Source organism: Pimephales promelas, chromosome 16 (genome assembly GCF_988280905.1).
Source record: "Pimephales promelas chromosome 16, fPimPro1.hap1.1, whole genome shotgun sequence".
In the NCBI taxonomy this organism is placed as follows: Eukaryota; Metazoa; Chordata; class Actinopteri; order Cypriniformes; family Leuciscidae; genus Pimephales; species Pimephales promelas.
In genome coordinates, this window is record NC_142784.1 from 3,825,675 (window position 1) to 3,853,359 (window position 27,685).

The 27,685-nt window shown below is 40.7% G+C and overlaps 1 protein-coding gene and 1 pseudogene across 3 annotated transcripts; both read left to right on the forward strand.

Moving 5' to 3' along the window:
• Positions 1 to 223: 223 nt before the first annotated feature.
• LOC120485796 (uncharacterized) lies at positions 224 to 1,559 on the forward strand (annotated as a pseudogene).
• An 8,516-nt stretch (positions 1,560 to 10,075) lies between these two features.
• Positions 10,076 to 27,557, forward strand: LOC120466785 (uncharacterized). Of its 3 annotated transcripts, XM_089120902.1 has the most exons (4): positions 10,076 to 10,183; positions 25,530 to 25,762; positions 26,467 to 26,688; positions 26,773 to 27,557. In XM_089120902.1, exons 2-4 carry the CDS (start codon positions 25,678 to 25,680, stop codon positions 27,342 to 27,344), a joined length of 879 nt encoding a protein of 292 aa, XP_088977028.1. In that variant the 5' UTR covers positions 10,076 to 10,183; positions 25,530 to 25,677; the 3' UTR covers positions 27,345 to 27,557. The 3 variants fall into 3 exon arrangements, with proteins under 3 accessions (XP_088977028.1, XP_039511345.2, XP_088977029.1); XM_039655411.2 differs by having other exon boundaries at positions 26,467 to 27,546; XM_089120903.1 differs by lacking the exon at positions 25,530 to 25,762 and having other exon boundaries at positions 10,086 to 10,183; positions 26,467 to 27,550.
• The last annotated feature ends 128 nt before the right edge of the window (positions 27,558 to 27,685 follow it).

Genomic DNA, 27,685 nt, shown 5'->3' on the forward strand with positions numbered 1-27,685 from the left:
AGGGAACTTTTGGAGACAAAGAGTTTTTTTCAGCTGCTCAGTTTAACATGATGGTCCTGTACTTTTTAAATGCAGATTGGATAAAAACACAGTGATCACAGTTCACACCTGCAGTGAAGCCCCTCCCATAACAATTCACCAATAAATACTGGGAATATTCCCAACATCCTATAAGAGAAGGACAAACTCCATGAGTAGCAGCTAATCTGTGTGACTGTTGAAGATGGAGTTTATTAAAGAGGAGATTGAAGACATGAGTGATCCAGAACTATCCAGAATAAAACATGAAGATACAGAGGAACAAATAGGTTGGTGTCCATTCTTGATTCTTCATTGTTGATGCTTTGGTAGATGTGATTGAATAAACAGTATATGGATGATACATGATATACATCCAAAGGGTCATAACCATTTAGCAGTTGTCTAACATATATTAACAAGTGAATAATAAAACAAAAAGTGAAAGTTCTGATCTCTGTTATTTTCTGCTATTAAATAAGGGTTCATTTGAACTGATTCTAACTGTATTTCTGTGTATTTTAGACCAGGTGAGAGTGAAAGAGCAAAGACAAGAACAGATTGAAGAGGAGGAGGAACATCGTAGCTTTACAATTCAAAGAAAAAAAGCCAAAAAGACACACACCTGCACTCAGTGTGGAAAGATTTTCACACATAAAGGACACCTTAACACACACATGAGTATTCACGCTGCAGAGAAACCGAATACATGCACTCAGTGTGGAAAGAGTTTCTCACAGAAAGTACACCTTAACACACACATGAGAATTCACACTGGAGAGAAACCGTATACATGCACTCAGTGTGGAAAGAGTTTCACACATAAAGGAAACCTTAACACACACATGAGAATTCACACTGGAGAGAAACCATATACATGCACTCAGTGTGGAAAGAGTTTCTCATGGAAAGGAGACCTTAACACACACATGAGAATTCACACTGGAGAGAAACCGTATATATGCACTCAGTGTGGAAAGAGTTTCTCATGGAAAGGACACCTTAACACACACGTGAGAATTCATACTGGGGAGAAACCGTATATATGCACTCAGTGTGGAAAGAGTTTTTCTCATTCATCAAATCTCAGTGTTCATCTGCTCCGTCACTCTGGAGAAAAGCCATTGTGATCAGTGTGGTAAAGAATTTATTTCATCAGCAAATCTAAACCAACACCTGAAAGTTCATTCAGATGAGAAGCCTTATGTGTGTTCTCTCTGTGGAAAGAGTTTTTCATGGCTGGACAGTTTTAAACGGCACCAAAAAAACACACAATGAAATGAGAGATTAAATGTGCTTTGACTGTGGGAAGAGATTTACTATATCTCGTGATCTGAAACGGCACCAAAGAATTCATACTGGAGAAAAACCTTACAAGTGCTCATATTGTGACAAGAGTTTCACTCGGTCTGGAAACCTGAAAGAACACGAGCGAGTTCACACTGGAGGGAAGCCGTATGTATTCAGTGTGGAAAGAGTTTCACCCAATCAAGTAATCTAGTGACTCATATTAGAAAGCATTGTTCTATGTCACAGTGAGCAAGTGTTCTGTTAGATTGACACAAAGTGAATGTGTGTAGTTAGTTAACTAATAAACTAGTGTTGCTGTGAAATTCCGCAAGATTTGTGTTTTATATGTTGGAGAACAAGAAAATGATTGAAAATGATTTTAATTGAACACTTACTCAAATAAAATAAAAAATACCAAAATGAAAAGACTGGAAATAAATGCAGAAAAGCAACAGTCAGGTATATGTTCATAAATGGGAAAAAAAAAATTCCCTGAATTTGATTCATTTTTTAATTGTAACATTAGCAAATTTGTTAACTATATCATTAAACCCGAAATTAATTGGCCGAAATTTCTTTTTTTTTTTTTTGGTCTAAAGAAAAAAGGCAGAAAAATGACTCCCCACAATTAGTATTGTATGTTAGTACAATTAATTATAGTTATTTTATAAGTAATTATATAACAATTTTTTAAGTGTTTTCAGTTAATTGGACTCTTATTAAAAGTCATTAAAACTTTAGTTTACACTGTTGTAAGGCCTGCTAAATCAATCCAATGACGTTACTCGATCAGAGGTGAAGGTCTCGCGCGTGTTGCGTTTTTCCCATGGCAAACGGACTTTTAATTAAATACAATACATTTTATCTTATGTATTAACTCGTTTCATCTGACTCCATAAAATGAAAAAGGTTTTAAATGATATGTGTGCATCATTAAATACATACGTAGTAAGGCTGGGTGCAATTTAAGCTAAAACTGCTTGCCATATATTTTCATGTCAAATACATTCAAGTAAATGGTGTGATATGAACAAAATATGGAGTTGCTTCCAAAAGAGTGGGTCGTGGAGTTTGCATTCAAAGAAACAACAAACATAATTCTATGATTTTATGATGCAAAGCTTTTATTTGGAAAGACTGGTATGAAAGCTATTGAGACTTCTGTGCTATATTGAAACTTGTTTTCCTGATTCATTTTCTGTGGTCAGAGATGTTTTAAACTATGTCAGAGTCATTATTATAATGTTATTTTCATAACTTTTCATGAATTAAAAAAAAACGTCTCTCACCGTAGGAATACACTCTTCCCTGTCTTGTCACTGCTGTCAGACATTATACTGCAAATATGTGTGCTGTATATTATCACTTCATTATAAATAATAATGAATTAATAAATAATTTAACTACAATGTGTATTTCAACTCACCATGTAACCATACACATCTTACAAGCATACACATGCATGAGTATTTCGGTCTAAATGAATCTACTCCGCCAGGATACTGTTATAAACATGAGCCTCGTCTGATCGGTCGTGGCGGCGGTGTTGCAACAATCTATAGATATTTTTAATATTACTCAGAAAACAGGTCACAGGTTTAATTAATTTGAAGTACTTGTGCTAAATGTTACGCTCTTAAATGTAAGAAGGAAATCCATATTATCTCTAGCCTTGGCTACTGTATATAGACCTCCAGGGCCATATGCTGAATTCCTAAAAGACTTTGCAGACTTTCTCTCGGATCTATTGGTGAATGTTGATAAAGCAATAATTGTTGGAGATTTTAACATACACGTAGATAATACAAATTATGCTTTAGGGGCTGCGTTTACAGACTTATTGAACTCCTTTGGGGTCAAACAAACCGTCAGTGGTCCCACTCACCGTCTAAATCATACACTCGATTTAATTATATCATATGGAACCGATCCAACTGATATAGATATTATACCGCAAAGCGATGATGTCACTGATCATTACATGGTGCGTACACTGGTCATTACACTTGCATAATACGTACTGCTGAAATATGTCATGGTCATTACACTTGCATAATACGTACTGCTGAAATATGTCATGTTGCGCCACGTTATAGACCAGGCAGAACAATCCTTCCAACCACTATAGATGGATTCTCAAATAGCTTACCTGATCTATCTAAGCTGCTAAGTGAACCCAAACAAACAGATGAATTAAAGGAAATGACTAGCAGTTTAAGCACCATTTTCACTAGTACATTAGATATTGTTGCACCAATCAAATTAAAAAAGGTTAGAAAGAAAACTAAAGCACCATGGTACAACAGTGCTACGCATGCTATCAAGAGAGAAACCCGTAACTTAGAGCGTAAATGGAAACAAACTAATTTAGAGGTCTTTAGAATCGCGTGGAAAGACAGCATGTCACGTTATAAAAAGTCCCTAAAAACAGCCAGGGCTGAGCATCTCTGCAAACTAATCGAAAATAACCAAAATAATCCAAGGTTTTTATTTAACACCGCGGCTAGACTAAAAAATAACAGACATCACCAGAGCAAAATATACCGTTACAGTTTAGTAGTAATGATTTTATGAATTACTTCAATGAGAAAATAGAAAGCATCCAAAACACAATTATAAATGTACAATCCGCTATGGTGTCTTATGATTCAGCTTCAATTATGGCCCCTCTAGAACAACTACACCGCTTTACAACGATAGGACAGGAAGAGCTAAATAAACTTATCATTGCTTCTAACCCAGATAGCAAACTGACATTGAATCAACATGGAAATATGACATCGAAACAACGTTGATCTGACATTGTTTTGCTCATGGAATTAACGTTGAACCAACGTCAGACGCGTCATTCTTTCAAAACTAACGGAAAATCAACTTGAAATCAACGCGTTGTTTCAACGTTATGAAAGCAAACCAATTTTCGATTTTCATTTAGCTTTGAAGAATGCCGCGTCTGACGTTGGTTCAACGTTAATTCGATGAGCAAAATCAACGTTGTTTTTTAATGTCATGAGAGACGTCGTTTCCACGTTGATTCAATGTCAGTTTGCTGTCTGGGAAACCAACAACATGTTTATTAGATCCAATGCCCACTAAACTACTGAAAGAAGTGTTACCTGTAGTGGAAGAGCCTCTCCTCAATATTATTAACTCGTCTTTATCTTTAGGTATTTTTGTTCCAACAATATTCAAGCTGGCTGTAATAAAACCTCTCATTAAGAAACCGCAATTAGATCCAAATAACTTAGCAAATTACAGACCCATTTCAAATCTTCCATTTATGTCCAAAATACTCGAAAAAGTAGTGTCCGCTCAATTGTGCTCTTTTTTGCAAGAAAATGATATCTATGAAAAATTCCAGTCAGGATTCAGACCGCATCATAGTACAGAAACTGCGCTAGTTAAAATTACAAATGATTTACTTTTAGCTTCTGACCAAGGCTGTATCTCAATACTAGTTCTACTTGATCTTAGCGCTGCGTTCGACACTATAGATCATAAAATACTCTTGGATCGACTACAAAACTACACTGGTGTTCAGGGACAGGCATTAGGCTGGTTTAGATCGTAGTTATCGGAGCGTTATCTTTTTGTCTGTTTAAATGGGGAAAAATCAAAGATAACGTCAGTAGACTATGGAGTACCGCAAGGATTGGTTTTAGGCCCTCTGCTATTCTCAATATATATGCTGCCACTTGGTAATATTATAAGAAAACATGGAATTAACTTCCACTGTTACGCTGACGACACTCAATTATATATTTCATCAAGACCAAATTAAAACACTAACTCATCTAAATTGACAGTGTCTCAAAGATATAAAATGCTGGATGACGCGTAATTTCCTGCTATTAAATTCAGATAAAACGGAGCTATTACTTATTGATCCAAAAAACTACTCACAAAACCTCTCACGATACAACTTTAATATAGACGGATGTCCTGTTACTTTATCCACTACAGTTAAAGACCTGGGTGTTATACTAGAGTGCAACTTGTCTTTCGAAAATCATATTTCATATGTTACAAGAACAGCCTTTTTCCACCTTAGAAACATTCTAAGCTACGTAACATGCTATCTGTTTCTGATGCAGAAAATTTAGTTCATGCATTCATGACCTCAAGACTAGATTACTGTAATGCTTTATTAGCCGGTTGTCCTGCATCCTCAATAAACAAGCTACAGTTAGTACAAAATACAGCTGCTAGAGTTCTTACTAGGTCAAGAAAATATGATTATATAACACCGATTTTATCATCTCTACACTGGTTACCTATTAAGTTCCGTATCAACTACAAAGTACTACTACTGACCTATAAAGCCCTAAATGGTTTAGCTCCTATGTACTTAACGGACCTTCTTTCGCCCTACAATCCACCGCGTTCCTTAAGATCACTAAATTCAAGGCTTCTGGTCATTCCTAGGCTATCTAAGTCCAGTAAAGGAGGGAGGGCGTTCTCGCATTTAGCTCCAAAACTCTGGAATAGCCTTCCCGATACGGTCCGAGGCTCTGACTCGCTGACACAGTTTAAAACTAGATTAAAGACGCATCTCTTTAGTCAAGCATTCACATAATGCTTACCTTTTAGTCCTCTGTTATGCCATACGGAACCGTTTGCCACTGAAACGCATTACCGCACCAGTGGGGCTCGACAGCCTTAGTCAAACGGGTCGGCGCGTATGGTTGGGTTGTGGAGAGTTTATGATATAGCGGTTTTCTAACACCGACTCCTGTATAATGGAAATCATTATGAACATCAGCTATGCTAATTATTTCCCATCTGCCTTTCTGCTGTTATCTTGGGACGCTTGTCCAGTTCAGGTCCAGTTTTGTATCCAACCTCTCACGGGGATTCGGATGCCCCAACGCCTGTGATGAGAAGACCAACGCCTGTGAAGAGACGACTCAACGGCGGCGATATGTTAATATATAAACAATATTTATATTTAATATTTGTATATAAACAATATGAATGTTAGCCAGAGGAGAACTGGCCCCCGACTGGGTTCTCCCAAGGTTTTTTCTCCATCCAATCTGATGGAGTTTTGGTTCCTTGCCACTGTTGCCTTGCTTTTGGCTTGCTCACTTGGGGATATTTAATATTTAACAATATTATTGATCTGTGTTGTACTACTTTTATGTTATCACTGTGAAGCTGCTTTGATACAATGTGTATTGTGAAAAGCACTATATAAATAAATGTGACTTGACTTGATTGGTCTGATCCATGTGTGACTACATTTGTAAGTATTTATCTTTCAGTGTTTGTATTACAATAAAAAAGTTAATTTCGTCACGGAACTATTTGTTTTCTTTCACTTAAGTGTTATCTGATGGATTATGCCTATTCTTGTATTAACTCAAGCTAGAATATCTCTATAACAATCTGTGGTACACGCTAAAATAATTAAGAATATTCAATGAAAACAAAATAAACAGTGATTTTACAGGAAAATAATAGTAATCCTCCTGTTTTTTTTTTTTTGTTTTTTTCTGTGATTCACAGAAAATTCCTGTTGAAAAACATTTCGGGGAGTGCACTGTAAAAAAACATTAACAGGAATAAACTGTTAAAATAACAGGAGGGTAATGGTAAATTAAACCGCTTATACAGTAATAGTAATCTGATCAGATTCCATGTCCTTCCTAGCAAGTATTCAGAGTGGAAATCTATATAAGCAAGATCTTTTAGATGAAAACAATCAATTAATTTTAGATTAACACAACAACAAATTGTCCAGTGTACCTGGGTTCCAGTGCATGTGGGTATTTGAAATAAAAAGATGGATACATTAGCAAAAGAAGCCCTGAAGGCAGAGAATATACATATACAAATATAGCAAATTAGAAAATTAAAGTTTTCATTAAATATACTATAAATAAAATGTGTCAGGATACATGGATCAGGAAGAGAAATGAAGACATTTATAAAGCATCCAGAAAAAAGTGATGGTTAAAAAACAGAATAAGAAGACAGGAGGACACTAAGCTTACAAGGTTGAGAATAGGGCACACAAGATTAATAAACTGCTTGAAGTTAATAGGAAAACACCGGACTGGATTATGCATTCATTGTGGAGAAGTGGGAAATGTACAACATATACTCTTGACGAGTAGAAAGTACTCTGAACAAAGAAAAGAACTAGAGAAGGCAACCGAAAGTAAAAAAAAACCTATTGAGTTTGCCTGGTACATAATCTATAATTAATTGACATGAAAGGGTTATACATCAATCATACACACACATTTATACATATATATGTGTATGCATATGTATGCGTGTGTATATATATATACTGAATATATACTATATATGTATGTATTAGGGGTGGAGCCGAATCCGAATACGGTATTCGGAAAGGTACAAATAATGTGTTTTTTACGAATACTTATTCCGAACAAATACTTAAAAAAATATTTGTATTCGGGAACAAGAAATACTTTATATCAAAAAGCTGCGTTCCTCACGAGACGCGAGTTGAGTGACTTGAGTCAGTGCGCGATTTGAGTGAGTGACGTTCAGGAAGAGGTGACTGACACAGGCTGCTCCACACAGCAACAGAGGGCTCGGCTGAGCGAAAAAAAAAAACACTTAACTGCATCACTATTTTTGTTTAATAGATGTTTGTACCTTAACTATGTTCCGGTGGCAGTTTATAACTTTTGGGAAGCGGAGTTTGATCGGGAGTATATTCCATTATTGACGTCTGCAGACGGGTGCTTTCATGTTCGCTCTGTTTACGTAGCTCTGTTAGCTCGGTAACGGTAATTATTTGTTTCATGGCTTGGTTGAATTCCAATGTAGAATGCGGTCTGTTATTATAACAGGCCGCTGCTTATAAGTATAACACACCGTTGCTATGAAAAACAGAGCGTTGCCATGGATTCTAAACGTAGAGACAGAACGGACTATTTTTCTTTTTTAGCGGGAGCGATACAATCGTTTTTTAAATCAATAAACTCCTTTTTATATCCATATTTTGAGTCAAATTATTGATTTATTTGGTAGGTAGCCATGTAATAAGCGGGGTAATGTAGAGCGAGGCGTAGTTATAGCGAAAACCCTTCAGGCTTCGCGTCGGGCTCATAATCAACCTCCTCACTATAAATTATCCATATAACTTATTCTGTGTCTGCACAGCGTCCTCCACCGTGGTGTTGGGGTTCATAATGTTCACAATTGTATTTTATTAGTTGTTGGTTTAACCATGGTTCATGAGGTAATGGATGACTGTTATTTTCTTTTCAACTTTTCTTGTTACATGTTCATTGCTGGATTTATAGAAAAAATCAACCAATATTGCATATCCATAATTATTATAATGGATATAATTAAAGAATCCATACACTATAAAGTAGGCCTATTTTTAAAGATTTTTATGCCTATTTTGAATTTTACTCGAATACAAATACAAATACTTTTCCTCCCTGAACAAATACAAATACAAATACAAATAGCGGCTGCTTTGCACACCCCTAGTATGTATATTGAGTGTGTATATATATATATTCATACATTCACACATTACTTCTCTGCCTTTGAAATCATATAATTGATTTTTTGTTGCACCACTGCATCAATGGGAAGAGAATAATAATAATATAAATTAAGTTCCAAGTGACCAAACAAAGGGAACATTAATCACCATAATAGTGACTAAAAATATTTTAGGAAAATCAACAAGTCAGCTTCTGTGATGTTCTCTTAAAATTGACAATTCAACATTAAAGATGACTTTGGGAAATAAGTGAATGCAAATAGAGAGAAATAACTGCATAAGTGGAGGAAATTAGTGAAAAGTCCATTAAGATTTTTCCCGCCACAAAAAACAGAACGGTGCTGTGCCGTCTATATTGGATCCGACAGGAAATGTGCAAGACAAGGACTCTGGGTCGAACATGTATGGGCGAATCATTCCGGTTGCCATTTTACAACATTGGACGTTTTCAAAACAATTTCCCCCAAGTGCGTCGACGGTAAGTTGAAACTCATTATAATATGCAAAACTGTTCTCCACTCACAGCAGTGGGCGTTTACCTCCAAGTCTTCAGTGCGAGACGCCCATTAAAACCGAGCGTTTTTCAGCTAGGCTCAAAACTAGGGTACAAAATACTTAGCCTATTACTTATTCATTTTGATGTTTTTGAATGCAAAAACCAAGCGAACATCATAAATTGACCTCAGACAACAATATAATAAAATTTTATATACAAAAGCATTAATAAAATCTGCTCTAAACAAGATGTGGAAAAAGAAATGGGATAAGGAGATAAAAGGTAGGTATTTGTATTAAATTCAAAACAAAGTTGGGGTTGAGTGAACGAAATAAGGAAGCAGAAAGGAAGAATCTATCTAGGCTTTGAATGGGACATACAACATTAATTACTAACTGTTTATCATAGGGAAAAGAGAATCGGGGAATTGTGATAAATGTGGATTGTCAGAAACAGTTGAACATGTGTTGATTCAGTCTCAGAATACAAAATCGAAAGAAGCTAGTTTATAGAAACAGCTATGTAGGCATTAATACAATGTTAATAAATAGCATATTTCAAAACACACAGAAAGAGAAAAGGATTTATAGTGCTTTAATCAGGTATCTAAGGGAAACAGGACTGGATGACAGGATATAGATGTTATTATATATATATATATATATATATATATAATTTGCTTAACTCTGTTGACGCTTCACACTCCTTTCCACTTGGTGGCGGTAAATGTAAGTTTTAGCTTGTTTGCCAACCGCCATATACTCCTAAAGAAGAAGAAGATCCTCATTGGGATGTTGCTCTGGTGAACATCTGAGCGTTTCTTCCTGTGGTTTTGTCTTCCTCTGGATTACTCTTGGAATGTTTATTGTCTTCGTGATGTAAGTTTGCTGCCTGACTTTATGGATTACGAGTTCTCTCTACTGTTGTGTTTACTGGTGATCGACCCTGATTATACGAGCCAAAATTACAATAAAGCTGCAAAATGAATCCTCACTTTGCTGAAGCCTCGTTAAGTTTTGAGTTTATAGAAGTGCCATAAAACTGGAATAAGGTTAGGCTATGCGTTTATAAAAAAAAAAATCTCCACATATAATTTTGGTGGATTAAGTCTGTGGACATTTCCTTTAAATGGGTTTTGCTTTCATTTTGATGTTAAAAAATCTGAAAGCAAAAAATCTTGTTTTAGCCATATGTATTACCTCATTTCAGACCTGTGTATTATGTTAATTGCATTTATTGTTAGTGAGGATGGTAATACTGTGTATTTTCTAATGCATCCTTCAGGCTGAAAGACATTGAATCTGAACGTGTGTGTGTGTGTGTGTGTTTATTGTCTCTAGGGCTGTACGATATTAGGAAAAAGTTACTTTGTGATTTTGTAAAGAAGTAGGCCTAAATCTGCATAGAATGTAATAAACAAATTACAAGCAGAGATAAATACAACAGAACTGTATTCAGACATTGCATAATCAAATGTAAAATAACACTGCAAATAGTCTGCACGGTATAAATTAAATATAATTATTTAATTAAAAGTTAATGCAGCAAAGTGTTAGTTCAGTTACACACCATAAAGTGCACGTCATATGCACGCGAAAGCACGCAAAAAATATTTTTGGCGAAATTGGCGTTTAAATCGCACGTGAATTGAAATTCGTGGTATAGATATTAACTTTCATGAGATCGAGCTCCAATATTTTAACATTTATACTAGAGGTCGACCGATAGTGGATTTTACTGATATTTTGGTTTGACCGTACATGGCGATAACTGGTTATTCATCAATATTTTTTTAATGGATAGGCTACTGGACTTGTATTAAAAATAAAACTGAGCTGAAATGTTCTAAATGAAATAAATACATGAATGAGAAGTTCTACTGAACGAATTCTACAGAAAATAATTTAAACATTAAAGTATTAGGCTATACGTAAATGTGTACGTCTCTTTAGCTATAACCTAGAAACATAGCCCTAGTATGTCACTTTCATAGGTAACACTTTTAAAGTGCCATTTGTTATTAAGGATGTAGCCTAATGGCTAGCTTTCGTGAACTGTATGCTTTATGCAATATGTTTTTTACTGCATGTAATAATATTTGAGCAGTACTATTGTACGTTGATCATTCATATTAGTTCATAGTACATTAACTAAGGTAATAAAAGATCAAATACAAATTTAAAATCAATTTAAAATGTATTAGTAAGTGTTGAAATTAACAAACAATGACTATGAGTCATGCTTAAAGAAGAAGGTCATATTTAAATATCTGCAAAGGCTAGAACAAATAATACCTATGTTACATGTATAGTCTCTCACTTTATTTTCTTCTGTTTTAGAACACTTCATGATGATCTAATCAAAATAACAAGTATTGTAGTGATTAAAAAAAAGAAATGAAATTTAGACTGTTTCTGTCGGCTACATGAACCTCGATGTTGAGAAAGCAATCATCTCACTAACTTAAAATATTAAACTTTGCCGGCTCATGAATGCATAAAAGTGACCAGCTAGATATAAACTAATGCAACCAGATGGTAACAATTGTGACATTTAACATTTGGGTCATGTCTGCATGTTTTTGTCATATTGCTTTAATCTCTTGAGGTAGCCACTTCTCATGTTTGTCCTCTCAGACTCGACGGCAAACTTCTTTTCTTTCTCTGCTAATGCAGCACCTTGTCAACAAATGAATTACTTCATAATGACATGGCATACTTTAGTGTTCTGTATTCATACCATTGTCTGTGTTTTAAATGTGGATCTGAAGTGTCAGTGCTCTCTGTGCTGCGTGTTCTCTCTGCAGCCTCATACGTTTAACATAAACAACTCAGCCAGTTTGTTATTCCGCCTCTTCTCAGCGCATTCTCGTACTGTGTAATGACTGACTTCTTCTCAGCCGCTCCAGAAATGGATGCAAGCCGGAAAAAGCTATCTGTGTGTTTTTTTTTGCCGATAACAATAGTTCCAACAATAAACGATCTGTACCGATACATCACCGTGACCTCTAATTTATACGATGTTATAGGGCTGGACGATTTTGGCTAAAATCATAATCACGATTAATCGAACAAGTTACCTCGAATACGATTATTGAACAATTATTTTACATTTTTACATATTTATTATTATTAATATTTCTAACGAAAGAGTGCATAATTCTATCTTTGAGATTCTAAAGTAAGGAAACACACAGATAGCTTTTAATGCTTATTAAATATTAAAAAATATTTTAAAAAATGTAGAAAATAGTTATTTATATAGTCAAAATAAATTATTGTAAATTGCCATCTTAAAAGTAAAATATAACTTGTATAAAACTAAAAAAACAATCTTTTGCATATTTTATAGCATTTATGCTTGTGTTATCAAAAGCTGCTTTGTGTAGTGGAGGCACTTGTTGCTGGGCGTTTGTCACTCTCTCTTTTTTCCCGTGTTTCTTTGGTACAAGCAGCTCCTGTTGCTGAGTTGACTCAGTATTTGAGAGATCAGAGAGTGCGTTCACACACAACCCGCAAAGACACGTGACATGTCTCAGCAGCGTCTATAGTTTGCTTATGAGCTCAATTTCTTTCTCAAGATTACGGCTTTTGTTCACACAGCGCGGGCTCCGTGTGCAAACTTATTTGTGCAAACTTAACTCACAATAACAAGAAAACGTTGTGCTTTTGTCAAATAAAATAAAAAACAATCAGGCTCGGTTTCATGATTTCTGTGAACTGGAGCGCGAGAACTAAAACAAAATATCACCCATGTAGACTAAAGCTTGAAATGTCCTATTTAAAATGAACAAAATTCGAATCAAAAGTTATACCGGTAACTTCTAATTATTTAATCCGTAAACGTGCATTTCTCTCTAAAGGTGCATCCGCTTAACAGTGGAGATGAAGTGGAGATATGTTTTTATCTCCGGGAGTATGGGGTCCCAACCCCAAGGGCTCTCCGGTCCCTGCATGACCGAAGCAGGAGTCAGACTTCTTCCTGGTGCATGTTGGATACCGGCAGGGCTGCCCTTTGTCGCCGGTTCTGTTCATAATTTTTATGGACACAATTTCTAGGTGCAAGCAGGGGCCGGAGGGTGTCCGATTTGGGGACCACGCGATTTCGTCTCTGCTCTTTGCGGATGATGTTGTCGTGTTGGTCCCTTCAGATCTTCAGCATGCACTGGGATGGTTTGCAGCCGAGTGTGAAGCGGCTGGGATGAAAATAAGCACTGCCAAATCCGAGCCCATGGTCCTCAGTCAGAAAAGGGTGGCTTGCCCACTTCAGGTTGTTGGAGAGATCCTTCCTCAAGTGGAGGAGTTTAAGTATCTTGGGGTTTTGTTCACGAGTGAGGGAAGGATGGAACGGGAGATTGACAGAGAGATTGGTGCAGCTTCTGCAGTAATGTGGTCGATGTACAGGTCTGTTGTGGTGAAGAAGGAGCTGAGCCGCAAGGCAAAGCTCTGGATTTACCGGTCAGTCTACTCCTACTCTCACCTATGGTCATGAGCTTTGGGTCATGACCGAAAGGACAAGATCCCGGATACAGGCGGCCGAAATGAGCTTTCTCCTCAGGGTGGCTGGGCGATCCCTTAGAGATAGGGTGAGAAGCTCGGTCACTCGGGAGGAGCTCAGTGTAGAGCCGCTGAAGGAGCTCAGTGCTGAGCCGCTTCTAAAGTGCAGTGTTAAGGAAGAACCATTTCCTTTTCACATCCAATAACCAAAAAAAATAATGATTTAGCATTTAAATTCAATAGCATTTTATTTAAAATAAACATAGCCTTATTTCTCTCTCTCACATACAGACCTATTGCAATCATTTGTACATCATTGGCAACTCAAGTTATATTTCTCAAACAGTTCTTCTCTCATCTGACACATGTCCAGCCAGGCTAAACAGGACAAGTGGAGCATGTGCAGGGAAACTATTGGGAATCAATAAAAACATGCTTAAATGGGTACATTTTCTATAAATATTTTAAAATCTTCATTTCCTTTTCTGACATAGTCTTGCCTACTTCAGTTCTTGCTAAAACACACCAGACATGGACATTTTTGGATGAAATCACATGTATTTTGTCCATCAAAATTCACAAAATTCACTTTGAGCCAACCCTGTATCACACGAAATACGTTCTGAGGAAACTATTTTGCAAATCGCAATTACGTTACACGCCAACATATAAGCAGTGCTATTACGTTGGTCCTTAACCTAATGTCTCATTGTTAATACGTAGGTATTAATACGTTATTTTCAAAGATATAAAACGTACGTTGCTAAAACGTATAATATGGACGTATTTGCAACATTTAAACGTAACGTTATTACGTTTTTACAGCTACAGCTTTACAGCTTTTAAACGTTAACTATTTACGTATATTTCATATCATAACAATATCTGTATACTTTCACTTTTAAAGATAAATGTAACAAGATCCCTTAATCCTACTCAGTCCCAAAACCTAAACATATTCATTTTATACAGAATATATATAGGATAGCACTAAAACATAATGGACAGAGATGTGTAGGTAAATGAGTTTTAGCATTACAATATATTTTGTAATTCAAGAGGCCACTAATCCCATCCCTACCCCTAAACCTAGCCATAACCATTCCTTAAAACTACGTAGGATAACACAATTATAAAGGAAAAAACATAACAGACAGACAAGTACATTTCACAATAATTTATTGTGAAAATGTCAAAACCGGTAACGTTAACGTTACCAAAAGTCGTTCACATCGCAGTCCTCTGGCAGTATTATAGTAGTTGTGTATGAGGTACAGATCAGAATTAAAGTTATTAATATTAATCCATGAAAATGTTAATCTGATTTCGGTTCGCTCTCTGAAGGTGCGCACTCTTCTCCATTTCAAACGTACTACACCGACTGAAACACGGCATGTCGCAATCTGTGACGAAGCAGGTGAGAGCCAATGAGCGTTTGATATCACTGCCGTAAAACATGTCGTAACGCTTCTTGAAGGCGCATTTTTTGAATTTGAATTCATCACCAGCGCGGATTTGATGTTTGCTGTCGCTGCTGAGATATGAAGATGAAGATCACTGGATAAAAGGCTAAATTTGGATCTGTTTCTTGCAAACAATGAATGGATTCTAGGATTTGGTTTACATCTAGCTAAGAAAATGTATGTCTTTCGTGATTGTATCAGTATGTTGTGTTTTATTGGAGAAAATGCTTTTTGTGTAAATACACTAAATACTACAAAATGGTTAAACAATACATCTTTAAGGTTAAAAGTGCATTCCTTTTTAACACCACGCAGGCTAACGTTAATCCTCCAAACGCACGAACAGAGCGAAATGTTAACATTTAACTGTTATGAGTAACGTTGGCCTATTATATTAATAAATGCGAATGAACTTAATTGATAAGACAGTTGAAAGCAATAGAGTCAAAAATTTAATGCCACGATTATGCATAAATAGTAAAGAAACCTGCTTCGGATGTATTATGTTCAGGACAAACGTAATTGCACTGCAATAGTATTAGGTTAAGGACCAATGTAATAGCACTGCTTATATGTTGGCATTTAACGTAATTGCGATTTGCAAAATAGTATCCTCAGAACATATTTCGTGTGATACATAGTTGCTTTGAGCGCAGCAAAAACTACACTGGAAGCCGAAAACCGCGTTTCGCTCCTGCTCGACGCTAACGCGCACCTCTGGCTCCCGGTGTGAATGCACTCAGTGACTAACATGCTCACGTGACGGTCCTGCTCGACGCTCACGCGCTGCTCCGGCTACCGGTGTGGATTAACATGCACGCCAAAAAAAAAAGCGCTCCTTCCGCTTGCAGTGTGAAACGGCCGTTAATTCACGAGGTTTACTACGTGCGTTCCATGTGCACTCTTTGCACGTGTGAGACTGATGCGCTACATTAATCATGCGGCGCCCAAGTGCATTTGACCGGCATAAAATCGCATATGTCAGACTGACCGGCCGATCGCCGATCATGGCCGATCACGTGAAAATCGGCCGATTCCGATCACCAGCCGTTCAATTGGTGCATCTCTAAATATAATCCTTTATATTCACAATACTCGAATTTGTCGTTTGTATCTGTCTCTCATTAGCAATCGCGCCGTGCTTCACACCACAGTCATGATGAAAACATAAGTGTATTCACTCATCCATACAAGATCCATCAGCTTGAAGACAAGATCCATAATTCTGCTTAATGCTTTGCGTTATAAATATACACCTTTGTTTGTTATTATATAAAGGTTGGCGACCCCTGGTGGTGAAAAATCCTACATATTGTACCTTTAACTAGAGGATCACAAAACGTCTCGGTTACGTATGTAACCCTCGTTCCCTGAGTAGGGAACGGAGACGTTACGTCAGAAGTGACGGAGATTGGGGGTTTCGCATAGAAAGCCAATCCTCTTCGAGTATTTAAAAACGAGCCAATGGCATGCAATGCCTTGGGGCTGCGGAAATTTGCATAGCGTACTCCGCCCTACTCCGTGAGTATAATAGGAGGAAGTGAACGCAACCGCAGTATGTCTTCGCTGAGGAGCCAAGACTGAACTCGGCATCTACCCAGCGATACAGCAGAAGTGGCAGGGAGACGTAACGTCTCCGTTCCCTACTCAGGGAACGAGGGTTACATACGTAACCGAGACGTTCCCTTTCGTAGTCACTTCAAGTTACGTCAGAAGTGACGGAGATTGGGGGTCTGTGCCATCACGCCATCTTCAAGCTGTCTTCCAGTGCCCTGCGAAAGTCTGGACCCCTCCTCTCTTTTTTTTTTTTTTTTTTTTTTTGGGATTCTACTTTGACACAGGATTACCAAGGTACACTGGGAAACATATCCCGGGAGGGACATGTTACCAGATGCCTACCGAAGGGAGGACTTAGAAATACACATATGGCCACGTAGGAACGCATATGGAGACACTGGAGCACCAACCGCAGGTGGCTGCTAAGAATTCAACTCCAGGGGTGGCAGATGGCTTGCCAAGGGAAGACACATGCTCAGAGAGGCTTGCAGTGGATAATACACATGAGACGGTTACCATGGGGAACCGTACGCATGGAGGCACCTAGCCAGCATCGTCGGTGCTGGAGGACTCAAGACTTCAATGGAAGAACTGAGGAAATATCGCACTTATCCAGTCCGGGGAGTGGAGTGGCGAGCAAGCGAAGACACCTGAGCAGGTCCAGAACTGGCCGAAATGAGAACGTGAGAGGACACTGGCTCAATTCGCAGATTATAGAATCTGGCGAAGGTGTTGGGTGTCGCCCAGCCTGCAGCTCTGCAGATGTCTGTTAGCGAGGCGTCGTGCGCTAGAGCCCAAGAGGAGGCTACACTCCGAGTGGAATGGGCCGTCACACCAAGGGGGCACGGACGGCCTTGCTGCTGGTAAGACAAAGCAATAGCGTCCACTATCCAGTGGGACAGCTGTTGCTTTGAGAGAGCCCTTCCCTTCTGGCTCCCCCCATAAAAGACAAAGAGCTGGTCTGAGGTCCTGAAACACTGCGTTCTGTCGACATAGGTGCGAAGAGCACGTACCGGACAGAGCAGTGCCAAGGCTGGGTCTGCCTCCTCCAGGGGCAGCGCTTGCAGGTTCACCACCTGGTCCCGGAAGGGAGTGGTGGGAACCTTGGGCACATATCCAGGCCGGGGTCTCAGGATCACGTGAGAGTAAGCCGGCCCGAACTCCAGGCACGCTTCGTCAACGGAGAATGCGTGCAGGTCCCCCACCCTCTTGATGGAGGCCAATGCAACCAGGAGTGCTGTCTTCATGGACCGAAACTTTAACTCTACCGATTGCAAAGGCTCAAAGGGATGCCTCTGCAGAGCACTTAAAACTACCGAGAGGTCCCAAGAGGGTACGAGGGGAGGACGAGGCGGATGCAGCCTCCTCGCTCCCCTCAGGAACCTGATGATCAGGTCGTGCTTCCCTAAGGACTTACCTTCCACTGCTTCATGAGAAGCGGCAATGGCCGCGACGTAAACCTTAAGGGTGGAGGGCGACAGCCTGCGCTCCAACCCTTCTTGCAGGAAGGAAAGCACGACCTCGATCGAACACCTCCGGGGGTCTTCTCCGCGAGAACACCACCAATTGACGAAGAGGTTCCACTTCAACGCATAAAGGTGTCTCGTGGACGACGCTCTTGTGGAAGTGATGGTTGCCGCCACCGCAGGTGGCAGTGAACTCAAACCTGCCTCGTCCCGTCCAGGAGCCACACGTGCAGCCTCCAAAGATCGGGACGAGGGTGCCACAGAGTGCCCCGTCTCTGAGAGAGTAGGTCCTGTCTCAGAGGAATAGGCCAAGGAGGTGCTGTCGCGAAGAGCATGAGTTCGGAGAACCACGTCTTGGTGGGCCAGTAGGGGGCTACCAGCAAGACCTGCTCCTCGTCCTCCTTGATCTTGCACAACACCCGTGCAAGGAGGCTCACTGGGGGAAACGCATACTTGCGTGGGCCCCGTGGCCAGCTGTGCGCCAGCGCATCTGAGCCGAGCGTACCCCCGGCCAGGGAATAAAACTGGGCGCAGTGGGACGAGTCCCGAGATGCGAACAGATCTATCTGTGCCTCCCCGAACTGGTCCCAAATCAGCTGGACCGACTGGGGATGGAATCGCCATTCGCTGGAGATGGGACGGACCCGTGACAGCTCGTCGGCTGCCAGGTTCCGGTCTTCAGGAATGTATACTGCACAAAGGGACCTCAGGTGCTTCTGACTCCATATCATGAGGTGGCGGGCGAGCTGCGACAACCGGCGTGAGCGTAGACCCCCCTGGTGGTTGATGTACGCTACTGCCGTAGTGTTGTCTGAACGGACAAGCACGTGCTGGCCCGAGATCAACGCTCTGAAGCGGTGTAGGGCGAGCCGTACTGCCAGCAGCTCGAGGCAATTGATGTGCATGAGGCGCTGGGCTCCTGTCCAGGAACCGGCGGCTGCATGCCCATTGCACATGGCACCCCAACCCGTGGTAGATGCATCCGTGGAGACAACGAGATGCCTGGAAACTCGCTGGATAGGGACGCCGGTCCGTAAGAAGCTGAGGTTCGACCACGGGAAGAAGGTTCGGCGGCACGCTGGAGTCACTGGAACTCGGAGCGAACCGCGATGCCATGCCCACCTCGGGACTCGATCGCGAAGCCACAGCTGAAGCGGTCTCATATGAAGCAAACCGAGCGGCGTCACCGCGGCCACGGATGCCATATGCCCCAGGAGCCATCTGAAATAGTTTCAGTGGAACCGCGCTCTTGCCCTCGAACTGTCGAAGACAAGTCAGCAGTGAGTGCGCGCGCTCGCTCGTGAGCTGCGCGGACATGGCGAGTCCGCTCGGCTCCTAAAGTCTGCCAGGTTGAGCCAAAGATGACGCTCCTGGACCACACTGGTGGCCATCACCTGACCAACGGCGCGAGCGGCCACTTTCGTTGCCCGGAGAGCAAGGTCAGTGGCGGACCGCAAATCTTTAAATGCCGTCGGATCAGTCCCGCCCTCGTGCATGTCTCTGAGCATCTTCGCTTGGAAGACCTGCAAAGTGCTCAGGGTGTGCAAAGCGGAGGCCGCCTGTCCCGCCGCTCTATAGGAACGCGCCGCCATAGCAGACGAGAACCAACAGGCTTTGGATGGGTGCTTAGGAGGACCACAGGGGGAGGCGCTCTGTGGACACAGCTGCATCACGACAGAGCGCTCCACCGGGGGCATCCCAGTGTACCCACGGGCGGCCCCACCATCGAGGGAGGGAAAGGCGGGGGAGAGATCGCGCTCTCGGGTGGACCGAGAAGACCCCCAAGAGCGCGATAACTCCGCATGCAGCTCGGGAAAAAAAGGTATTGGAGTTGGCCGTGGCCTTGCGGCGGCAGCTTTGTCCAAATACCAATTATCCATCCGTGAGATCGGGGCAGGATGGAGGTTTCGATTCTAGCCCGATACTCCCAGCAGCTCGAGACAGCATGGCCGTCAGCTCGGGATCCGATGCGGACAACGCTGGCACCCCGGAAGGAGGCAACGCAGCCGCATCCTCATCTCCCGAGGACTCTAGCCCGCCTAGTGATGCTGTGATAGACATTACATCATCATCTGGAGCGCTGCCCGAAGCAGCCGGCGCCGCCGAGGAGGCAGCCGACTGAATCGAGCTAACGCTCGCTGGCTCTCGCACTGAGGCGGGAGGTGTGGCCCGAGGAATCGTCGGGGCTTTATCCCACACCGTCACGCTTAAGCTACCGGGTCCCCGGGTCGACCGGCCCCCTTCCGTGAAGGAAGCCGATCGAGTAGGGGGGACCGGGGCTCTCACTCTAGTGAGATCATTGAGTCTCGACCTCAGTGAAGAGATGGTCATGTTCCCACAGAAAGAACATGAGTCATCCACGAATGCTGCTGCTGCATGCTGAATGCCCAGGCACACAAAGCAGCGCTCGTGACCATCAGATGACGATAAAAATCTACCACACCCAGAAGAACACGGGCGAACCATCTTTAAAAAGACGTGCCGCGTGCAGCTCTTTCAATGAGAGGAGGAAATTCACTCTTTCAGCGCTGAGGCTACCAGGGAGAAGTGCAAAGTCTGGCAGACCACTGCTCAGATCGCAGGCGATGCAGAATCTCGCTGGGTACCGCCATCACACCAACACTGAAGAGGACGCTCGTTCTCGAAGAGTCTTGAAACAGTGAGAATGGCTTTCAGGAGTGAAGAGGTTCTCTTGGCTCCGAAGCGAAAACATACTGCGGTTGCGTTCACTTCCTCCTTTTATACTCACGGAGTAGGGCGGAGTACGCTATGCAAATTTCCGCAGCCCCAAGGCATTCCATGCCATTGGCTCGTTTTTAAATACTCGAAGAGGATTGGCTTTCTATGCGAAACCCCCAATCTCCGTCACTTCTGACGTAACTCGAAGTGACTACGAAAGGGAACTAACCTTTGGTACATCAAAAATGTAATATTTGATAAGCAGATCTTCAAGACTTAAAGAAATTAATTTGCCATTTGTGTTTACACACAGGAACTCTTGTGCTGATATTCCTCAGAGTCAAATCAAGTTTAAAAAGACATAGAACTTATACATTGTAAATAAAATATACAAAAACATATAATTTTGCATTTGTAAAAATTGCAAAAAGTATGTTTAATACTACATATTGCCCAGGCCCCCAGAGACATCCTGGTCTCATATAATATATTGTAGTGCACAGTTAGGTTATAATTTAAATAAATAAATAAATAAAATGCACAGGTAAAGCACAGCTATATTTTCACAGACCCCAGAGACAGTAGTTCATTTTGTTTGGCCAAGAGTCTCACTGTGGCTAGGAAAAAGCTCTTATAAAACCGTGTTCTTTTTGTAATAATGCTGTCCACACATCCAGTAAAAATCCCGTAAAGACTTGTGGCGTCAGGATGTGACGTGTAAGGAATGCATCGAAGAGCAGAAGTGTTTGCATCTTTTTGAACAACATGGCAGCTGATCTCGAATTAGATGTTGTCCAATCTTTGTTGTTTATGTACAACATGTTTTGTGGTCAAATTACTATTCTTTTTTCGATTATGACTTATTTTCAACGTGTTATTTCGATAAGGAATACGCTGGAAGAAAAATTGGCAGAGAGTAGGAAACAAAATGAAGTAGCGAAATGTAAAGCACGGAGACGCCATCGGATGCTAAAAGCTACAGTTCTTTAAGTACACAGCTCATGCACATGGGTGTTTCGAAGAGAAGACTGTGGATGGTACAAAGACCTCAAGGGGCTGTCTTTTGGTCTAACATCCTTGAAAACTTCAACGAAGATCAGTGGCGCCTGCTCTTTCGAATGTCATGGGACACGTTTGAGTTTGTTCTGCAACTTGTTGAGCTAGGCCTGAGACGCAAGCCTACTAACTGGAGAAAGCCTCTTGAACCACGACGTAGATTGGCTATTGTTTTGTGGTGGTATGCTCTTTTTGGTGTGGGGCTGTCTACTGTTTGTACACTGGTTCACAAAGTCACTGCAACATTGAAGAGAAGGCTAACTGGAACCTAACCTTGCCTAACTGGAACATCACAGAAGTTTTGCAAGAGCCTGATCAAAAAATGTTTCAGGGGGTGGGAGAGCATAATTGTCAAGGAATGTTCCTAATCCAGCTGTAGAAACGAAGAGGATGACAACAGTGTGAATGTGCTGTTTTCTGTTTCTTCTGATGTGCTTGGGATATTGAAGCGGGTGTGGCGTGCGGGCACATAATAATATGTGGGTGCCGGAGCTGGCATGTGGCATAGGAGTTCACCCCCCCCCCCCCAAAAAAAAAAAACGGGTTTGGGTCTCTTGTAGCTCGCGCAGCATCGAACATCTGCCTTGCCAGTTCATCTTCCCTTGCAAGACTTGCCTCCCTCCTCAGTTGCTCCTCATATTCCCTCTGCTCTGCCAAACGAACATGCTCCCTCTCCTCAAAGTCCCTGTCCATTTTAAAAAAGAGGACCTTCACCTCTTTCACAATAGTTTGAGTCCTGGACAGGTGCTTACTGGCCTTTTTGCAGTAGGTGGTTGAGGTGATTCTGAAAAGACATACCCAAAAGTTGTATTATTAACCAGTCCCTCCAGGATTTTGCGATGTCGCGATCGCAACTATTAACGCAACTTCAACAAATCCACGTGAATTCAGTGCGCCTTGCAATTTTGAAAAAACACCGCAACTTTTCTGCAACTTTGACGAATCATCGCGCCGCGGTCTCCTGCAAAGCGTCGTCATACGTCAGCAAACTCACTTGTTTTGTTCAGAAGACGCAGCAGATGTGGACTGCCAAGTTGCAACGTCTCACATTTAGGCTACCTACAAAAATAACAGAAAAGGCCAATGTTGCCAACTTAGTCTTTGTCGCTATATTTAGTGATATAAAAAAGCGACTAGAGACAAAACTAGCGGCTTTTTGGACAAACCCCAGTAACCAAATGTTGCCAGCACAATCCTGCGAGCGCGAGGTTTGCTTTCTCCCTGCCGTCACACGTCTCTCTGCGTCCCTGTTCAGTGAACGGCTGCAGTAGAGGAGCAGCACGGCCAGTAGCGGTTCTAGGCACGGGCGAACCGGGCAGTCGCCCGGGGCGGCATCTCTTCATGTCACATGGGGGGCGGCACGAGCAGTTAAAAAAAATCCTCTGTCCCGCGAAGGTTTTCTATTTTTTATCATTTCAATTCAATTATTGGCAATGGCGCCCTGCTTGCTGAGAAGGTGCCGTGCGCAGAAGCGATATCAAGGGGGTCTCTTGATTAGTTCACGTATCGCGTCTTTTGCGCGCTTGAGGTCGTTATTTCAAATAGGCGATTAGGCGCACGGCAGGCGCTCATTATGCGCTCGCGGGAGGCGCGCTCATAATCTTTTCAGTATGGGAGTGCACGGCAGCTGACAGACGCGAATGAGCAGTGTTGTTTCCACGGACTCATCACTTATCTGCTTCTCTTTTGTTTTATATTTAAAGAATTTAGTTTGACCATTTTATTTTCCTTTCTTTTCTTGTGTTTATCACTTGTAATAGGCTACTCACTATCACAGTGCATAAGTTCACCCAGTTCCCGAACTCTCTCAATTCAGAAAATTCTGTTGTCTGACAAAAAAAAATTAAGCTTTATTGGATATGCGGCTATATTATATTATATTAGCTATATTAAAATACATTATCAAACATTTGGTTTTTCACTTTAGTGGCTATTCCTAAAACTGTATTTTGCACTTTATTAGTATTGGCATCTTTCAACATAAATGCTGCTTAATGTTTGTGAGGTTCTGCACATTGACTTTTTTGCAGGTGCAGATCTTGTTTAAAAAAAAAAAAAGAAACTTAGTTTGTTAGGTTTTGCTGTGTCTTCAAATCGTTTGTTTTGCCTTTTATGGTTACTAATGGTTAGTTAGCTTGTTCGTGTGTTACAAAGTGTGTGACTTTGTCTCTTAAGTCAATTCTGGACTACAATAGAGCAGATGCAGATGATGAACAGTGTTTTCTGTGGGACTTAATAAGTCCCTTTGGGGTGGACTTTGGACTTTTCTCTCTTAGTAAACCTAGGCTATAACATGCACAAAAAAATATAACAACACAATAAAGGAAAGGGGAAAGCCAAAAAGCGTAATATGGGCATTTTAAGTTAAAAATCTATCTATCTTTGCCGTTTTAACCTATAAAAACATGCAGAAGAACATCGCAACTTTTATCGCAACTTTTTAAAAAAGCGGCCGCAACATCAGGCATTTTAGGCCGCAACAATCACAAAAAAGGCCCGCGAAATCCTGGAGGGACTGATTAACCAGGAATACACGTGACAAAGTAATAGACTACAACCATGGGGACATTGTAAAACAATTAAACTTGGCTTGATGCGTGAACACTGATATTAGTGGACCACATTTACCATAAAGCTTATATCTTAACACTGTATATAATATAAAAGGGAAGAATACGCTTATTACATTTTGCACGTTTATCTGAGAGAGTGAAAGTCCCGAACAACCGCACTCTCACCGTCTTCAAACTGTCTTGTTCTCTCTCCCTCCCTCGCGCGTATTAATGAATTGAGTCCACTAAATATATTTGAGAATACATGAAAAAGCTCAGAAGATAAAAGGTCAGAAGACCAAAGTTTTTTTTTTCTTCTGCTCTACCACTGGTTGTGAATTGTGCTAAAATAACGTAGCCTTATCTTCTCTGAAAAGCGTTCCACACATTCAGGTGACAAACCACACTTTCAATTAAAAAAAAATAAAATCTATCCAGTGATGAAATGATTTCTGTGTTGACACAAATCTTGTTCAATGTCCTAACCTACCCGGATAATCACACAACGTGTGCCGTGGTCTATTAACGACACGTCCGATTCGCGAACTAATAACTCACTTGAACTGATTCACTTTAATGAGTGGTTAAAACAACTGATCTATCCAACACAAACGAAAAGAAACATAAACCGGAAACACTTTACAATAAGGTTCCATTTATTAAAGTTAATGTTCTATTAATATTAGATTCTATGTGGATTTACTCCATAACAAAACCACCTGTCATTCTAGAATGATTTATTCTTTCCAAATAGAGCTATTCAAGTAATCTGGAGAAATTGTTTTTATATCGCAATATATATCGCAGAAAAATAAAATACTGCAATGCCATTTTTTACCAATATCGTGCAGCCCTAATCACCATAATGAATGAGCTGAAAACAGGGAACTTATAGAGACAAGCGGTTTTTCAGCTGCTCAATTAAACATGATGTTCCTGTACTTTTTAAATGCAGATTAGATAAAAACAGTGATCACAGTTCACACCTGCAGTGAAGCCCCTCCCACAACAATTCACCAATAAATCCTGGGAATATTTCCATCATCCTACAAGAGAAGGACAAACTCCTGGAGTAGCAGCTGAAATCTGTGTGACTGTTAAAGATGGAGTTTATTAAAGAGGAGATTGAAGACATGAGTGATCCAGAACCACCCAGAATAAAACATGAAGATACTGAGGAACAAATAGGTTAGTGTCCATTCTTGATTCTTCATTGTTGATGCCTTGGTATGTGAATTAACCCTCAGGTGCTCTAAATTTTCTGTTTTTAAATTTTTTAAATCACAGCTTCATCGTAATGTTACGAAACTTGGTGACTTTTATGGCATTGGGTATGTGAACACACAAAAAAAATTGAGGTCATGATCCAAGCAGGCTAAGTGGTCGTAAAAAAAATAGTCACACTTGTCAGACTGATCTCATGAAGTAGCGTGTGTATGACACGCCAATTCGTGTTTCCATTTTTGGCGTGCTATCAAGACGCATAACTGCTTTTCAGCGTGTTTATGAACGCCGTTGACTTAACGTTATATAAATATATGACTTACCTCAACCCCGTCCCTAAACCTAACCGTCACTGGGGTTAATGGCAGTCATGACTGTTCCCTTACCATCCTAGCAAAGAAAAAGATAGCTCCCCAGATGTAGATGTACAGTTTGCTTCGTTTCGCTCGGACATTTGACGGCGTGTACAGACACGCGGAATGACGCGGACGTTAATGGCGTAGACATGTACGCATACACACGGATAGCTCAAAATGCGTGGAGATAACACGCCACTTGACTTGAAAGTGGCGTGTATGTTTACGCAAAAGTCATGATGTCATGTTGCTTTCTGCTATTAAAGAAGGGTTCACTTGAACTGATTCTGACTGTATTTCTGTGTATTTTAGACCAGGTGAGAGTGAAAGAGCAAAGACAAGAACTGATTGAAGAGGAGGAGGATCATCGTAACTTTACAATTCAAAGAATAAAAGCCGAAAAGACGTACACCTGCACTCAGTGTGGAATGATTTTCACAGAGAAAGGACACCTTAACACACACATGAGAATTCACACTGGACAGAAACTATATACATGCAATCAATGTGGAAAGAGTTTCAGAAATACATCAGGTCTCAGTGTTCATCTGCGCGTTCACTCTGGAGAGAAACCGTATACATGCACTCAGTGTGGAAAGAGTTTCAGACATACCTCAGGTCTCAGTGTTCATCTGCGCGTTCACTCTGGAGAGAAACCGTATACATGCACGCAGTGTGGAAAGAGTTTCATACATAAAGGACACCTTAACACACACATGAGAATTCACACAGGAGAGAAACCGTATACATGCACTCAGTGTGGAAAGAGTTTTTCTCAATCATCAACTCTCAGTGTTCATCTGCTCCGTCACTCCGGAGAAAAGCCATTTTACTGTGATCAGTGTGATAAAGATTTTGTTTCATCATCAAATCTAAAATCACACCTAAAAGTTCATTCAGATGAGAAGCCTTATGTGTGTTCTCTCTGTGGAAAGAGTTTTTCAAGGCTGTACAGTTTTAAACTGCACCAGAAAACACACAATGAAGTGAGAGATTATGTGTGCATTGACTGTGGGAAGAGCTTTATTAGAGCTGGTGAACTGAAACTGCATCAAAGGATTCATACTGGAGAAAAACCGTACAAGTGCTCACATTGTGACAAGAGTTTTACTCGGTCTGCACACCAGAAATCACACGAGCGAGTTCACACTGGAGAGAAGCCGAACGATTACACCGATCAAGTAATCTAGTAACTCATATGAGAAAGCATTGTTCTGTGTCACTGTGAGCTGTGTTAGATTCACATTAAGTAAATGTGTAGTTAGTTAACTAATAAACTAGTGTTGCTGTGAAATGCCACCAGATTTGTGTTTTATATGTTGGAAAATAAGAATATTATTGAAAATTATTTTGATTGGACGCTTACTCAAAGTAATAGTAAAATGAAAAGAGACTGAAAACAAATGCAGAAAAAAACGGCAATAATCAGTTATTGTTAATATATGACACATTCCTGAACTTGATCAGGTTTAAAAAAAAAAAAATTAGTTACATGAAGCCGGTTAATGCATATACAGATGTATGTACAATA